Source organism: Corticium candelabrum, chromosome 20 (genome assembly GCF_963422355.1).
Source record: "Corticium candelabrum chromosome 20, ooCorCand1.1, whole genome shotgun sequence".
NCBI classification, from domain to species: Eukaryota; Metazoa; Porifera; class Homoscleromorpha; order Homosclerophorida; family Plakinidae; genus Corticium; species Corticium candelabrum.
The window spans coordinates 4214333-4219557 of record NC_085104.1 but is presented as its reverse complement, the minus strand read 5'-3'; the positions used below and the strand labels follow the sequence as shown (position 1 = coordinate 4219557).

At 43.4% G+C, this 5225-nt stretch overlaps 1 protein-coding gene across 1 annotated transcript; it reads right to left on the bottom strand.

The window, feature by feature from the left end:
- Positions 1 to 1741: 1741 nt before the first annotated feature.
- On the bottom strand, positions 1742 to 4246 carry LOC134195424 (uncharacterized). Its single transcript, XM_062664448.1, has 2 exons — positions 4060 to 4246; positions 1742 to 3998 (listed from the first exon to the last, which is right to left on the bottom strand). Exons 1-2 carry the CDS (start codon positions 4244 to 4246, stop codon positions 1876 to 1878), a joined length of 2310 nt encoding a protein of 769 aa, XP_062520432.1. The 3' UTR covers positions 1742 to 1875.
- Positions 4247 to 5225: the final 979 nt, after the last annotated feature.

Here is a 5225-nt window from a genome sequence, read left to right as displayed (position 1 = left end):
TTTGTTAGAAGAAGATTTACTAAATAAATAAACATACAATAAGCAGTAAATAACAATAACCAACATTAACAGCAATATGCAACTACAAAAGTACGAAAAACACTCAATATTTTGTGGCAAAGCCCCTGTTTTTAATCACAGCCCGAATTCGACTTGGGATGCTTTCCACCAGCCTCTCACATTCATCTTGAGTGATCGTTTCCCACTCCAGGCGTAGAAAATCAAACAACTCTGCTTTGTTTGAAGGTTTGTGATTCTCCATTTTGCGTTTCATGGTATTCCACAGGTTTTCTATTGGGTTAATATCTGGAGATTGAGCTGGCCAAGTCAGGATCCTGATGTTCTTTTCTTCCATCCATGACTTTACAGACTTTGCTGTGTGGCATGGCGCATTGTCTTGTTGAAATATCCAGTCATCAGAGTTGGGGTATAACATCTGAGCTGATGGAAGTAGGTCTTCTTCGAGAACAACCCTGTACTTGGCTTGGTTCATGCGTCCTTCGCAGAGTCGGACTTTGCCAGTTCCTGACTTACTAAAACAACCCCATATCATCACCGATCCTCCGCCGTGTTTCACAGTTGGGGCAAGGCATTCTGGTCTATACGCTTCTCCTGACCTTCTACGAACCATCAAACGCCCTGGAGTGGGACAAAGCTGGAAATTGGATTCGTCAGAAAAGATTACTTTGCTCCAGTCATCAACAGTCCAATCCTTGTGGTCTTTTGCAAACTTGAGTCTTTGCTTTCTTTGTCTTTCATTAATGAACGGCTTCTTTCTTGCTCTGTGGGACTTCAGTCCTACTTGAAGGAGTCTGTTGCGAACAGTTCTGGCTGAACAGTTGACATTGCACCCAGATTTCCACTCTTTTTGGAGGTCACTTGAAGTCAGTCGTCTATTAGAGAGAGACTTTCGGATGAGGTAGCGGTCTTCCCTGGCACTAGAGAGACGTTTTCTGCCACGGCCTGGTTGCACTTCAGTTGCTCCAGTTGTTTTCTTTTTCTCCTTTGTCTGGTGAACAGCAGTTTTGGAAATCTTGAGTCTGGAAGCAACTTGTCGCTCGCTGTAGCCTTCCTTCAGCAGTACCAGGATAGCTGTCTTCGTTTTACAACTCAATTGCTTCTTCTTCGGCATGGTAGTATTAGTTAAAAATAGCATTTAACGTTACTCCATATATAGTACAGAAATGAAACTTAAATTGTGGGTTTTGCATAGCATGTAGTTATACTTAGTAAAACAATTTCAGACCAGGTAATGTCTCTGTAACTTCTTTTGCTAAAACGCTATTTTTATTGTTTTGTCTGCATTTCATTATCAAAAATGTAATGGTTAAATATTATAGATAATCATTATTGCTCAATCTGATTTGTCAAACCACTTACGTAGTCAAAATGCATCTGGTCTTATAATTTTTTCCAGAGATGTATATGTATATATATGTTATTATATATAATATATTTGTATATAATACAGATAACACAGATAACGAATATCTGCCCTATATATTCCACCGCTTTACGTCTACTGCTAAATCTAATCTATCATTTAATATTTTAGCATTAAACTGCCAAAGACGAACAGATAATTATTCTAACAAATTACTAAACGCTGCCTAAATGAAAGTCTAGTTTTTGTCATCGTTTTGGAGGCAATTATTCTTAGTGTAGCTAAACTAGCAGGTGTCCAAAAACCGAACGTTTCGTCTAGCAAAGGGTAGAAACACCCGCCTGCCAGGGATGCCGGTCCAATTTTTGCCCGGTGCCAAAAATGTGGCCCCAATAGCGTTTTCGGTGCCACTGTTAATATCAATATTAAAGACAATTCAAATTAATATCAATGGCAATGTAATCAGTTTTCTATTTCAACAATAAGCATCACTAAAGGACATTATTATTCAGCACCTTATCAAAAGGAAATGTGTCCATTCCTCTACTGTCTGAAGCTATCGCCATAATCGCGTTTATCGTACGTTGACCAAGCCTATTGCGAGAACAATTCTTTGTTATATTCATCAAGCTAAATCCACGTTCAGCTTCAACGCTATCCGGCGCTAAGGAATACAGGAGAAGGGCCAACTTGCCTATTTCACAGTAGTTCTCGTTGTGAAGAAGACTGATGAAAAACTTCACTGCTGACATCCCACACTGTTCTGTATAGAGTAAGTCCAAACTTTCGTCAAATGAATAGGTCACTGCCTGACGTGACACTAGCTCTTCGTCGATCGCAGAATGCTTGAATTTTACTGCAATTGCCTGAAGATCTTTCGCCTGAACTCGTCGTCTATTTACCGGATCCAGCATCTGACATTTTTGTACAAAGAAATCCAGTTCTGAAAAGCGCCTTGAGATGCTTTCCACTGTCTGCAGAAGAAAATTGTGCATAGACTTTAAAGCTGCCTGAATTTCACGCGTATTTAGCAATGCGTTGTCTTCTGTTTCCTTCAGCAGTTTGCGGAAACCTTCTCCTCCAGCAAGTGACACTGCTTCTCTCACAGACCTCTCTTTCTCTTGGCCGTCAGCATCGTTGGACTTCACGTAGTAGCTCAATGTACGTTGTAGAGCGAGAATTCCACAGCACGTTGTGTAAAGTGTTTGATTTCGTGTTTGAAGATGGCGATTCACAGCAGCCAAATCGCGAAGAGGTTTCTCCAGAAAGCTCAAATATAGATGGAACTCCGGCTTTGAAATTTGCTCGTGAAGATCCGCAGCTAACTTTCTGACTTTGGGTTGATTTCGCTGGTCGCCTGTTTCTTCTTCGAAGAAAGTTACAAGTGGCTGAAGCAAATCCCAAAGTCGTTGCACGCAGTCGCTTAATGACAACCAGCGAACCTTATGGTACGTAACTAGCGTCATGTACGCTCCCTCGGGATCAGTCAAATCTTCCAATGATTTGACTCGATGCTCTCCAAACTTGTCTCTTCGTACGGCACTTCCTTGAAAGTAGTTCATGATTGATTCAATTGTTTTTTCAACAAACTTTGGCAGTTCTTTTCTAGCATCTTTAGCACAGAGTACAAGTCGATGAGTGCAACAGTGCTGTGAAAGCAGCAACGGATTGTCTAGACGTTCTCTTAGCTTGGCAATAACGCCGTTAATCGGGGATCGTAAAACTGAGGCCCCATCCGTTGATAGACAGACAAGACGATCAAGAGGCAAATTGAATCCTGATTCGCCTAGCACATCAAGAAGCGACGAAGCGATATTTTCGGCATCCGGGTGGCCAGACAGACGATGAAGGCACAAGAAATTGGTAGCCACTTCGCATGTTTGAAGGTCAATGCATCGAGCATACACTATCATCTGTTCCTTAGTTGTAACGTCAAGTGACTCGTCAATAACTACTGACCAGAAAGGAGAAGCACAGATCGTACTTTTTGTTTCTGAAATCAGTACTTTCTCGCGTATATCGATTACCCCGTTAGTAATTGTTGTTCTTCCTGCAGCCATTTTTTCAAGCACCTTTGATGTTGGATCGGCAGCTCGGGAAAACTCGACAATGCATGAGGACTTTGACAAAGGAATGTTGTGTTTCGCAAGAGTGTAAGCAAGTTTCAGTGGAGCAAGACGCTGAAGCTTCTCTGGAGTTGTTGCTTTTTCCATTCTTTTTCTTTGAAATTCCCGTTTCTGGTGGAAATTCTCGACAATGCGTTTTCTCTGCTCAGCAGACCACTTCCGCATTGCAGCCATTTGCGTTTTATGCTTCCTGTCAAGGTGACGCTGAAAGGAGTACACCTTCATATCCTGAAATGTTTGTTCGCACAGAATGCAGATTGGAGTTTCACGGCCTGCACTCTCTGAGTGCTCTACCGTCACCAGGTATTTATCTTCCCACTCCTCTTTGTGAAATGTTCGTAATGCACGTTTCAATTTTCTAATCTTCCCAAGGCTGCTACTGTTTCTGGTACCTGCTGTCGTTTTGCCAAATTCAATTTCAGATATTTCTGCTGAAGACGTGGCCATATCATCATGTTCTCCAGGGCCACCGTCACTGAAATCGATATCTGAATAACAAGATGTTTGTACTGTAGTTTGTGGGATACTATAATAGAAACGACAAATTACCTGTACGATGTTCAACGGCACTCTCTGCCGTTCCAGTGACGTCCGGCGTCTCAGGGGCGTCTCCGGGACACTCGGAGAGAGAAGAAGGTTGGGGAACTTCAGGATGGTGGGTAGGCGAAACTTCGGAAGGTGCAGGAGCCGTAGAACGGAAGAAAAAGCGGAGATCCCAGGATTCCCTGGAGGCCATTTCCGTGTTACGCAATGTAATAACGCACGCTACTTGAAGCACGTGGAAGGGGTACTGTACTGCACAAAACTATGGTTTAATAACTTACAAAATTCAAAGTACTGTATAATTAGAAATATTAATTATTAGCAGTTGCTTTGCTCCTGGGGCCACATTTTTGTTGGCTGGGGCCACATGTGGCCCCATCTCCATAGCAACGACATCCCTGGCCTGCAGGTTCCACGTCCGCCTGGTGATGAGCATCTTTTTCGCCCTCTCCAGCAAATGCAGCAGCTACAGCCAAAGTTGAAGATGGTATGATGTACGAAGGCTGCATGGTATTCCAAATGGAAACATCAAAATATGCAGGCTTACCGTTTGTGAAATTGACACACACACACACACACACACACACACACACACACACACACACACACACACACACACACATGGAGTTTAACGAACCAGTTGAACGTACTTGAATTCCTCCGGAGATGCGCTGCTGAGCGCACGCGCACACCGGACTCAAGAAGGTTTTGCGATGAACGGAGCATGCGCACGACTAGCGACTATCCCGCCCGCCACAGCGCAGCAAGCGTCCCAGAGTGCGTTTGTTTCTTTTCGTTTCCCACCCTCCCATCCCGCTGTCGGATAAACTCGTGCTTGGAAGGTCCTTTTCCCCTACCCTTTATTCCATTAAATCTCCGTGGTTATCTACGTGAAAGGTGAGTTGGATAGGAGTCCGGTCTGAAGTCCCGGATCCGCGCCGGATGTCAATTCTTCTGGACTATGATGGGCTGGCCCTAGCTCCGCCCACTGTTTACAGCCACGCCTTCATTATGCAGGCTAGGTGGTCGCGTCAAGTCGGCAAATGAACATTGTCACAGCAAAACCGATGGAGGCAAGAATTCAAATATATATATATATATTCTTGTGTATACACGAACCTCAAATTCCTCCTCTCCACAGCCACGTTTCATTGTAAGACCTACTTCAGAAA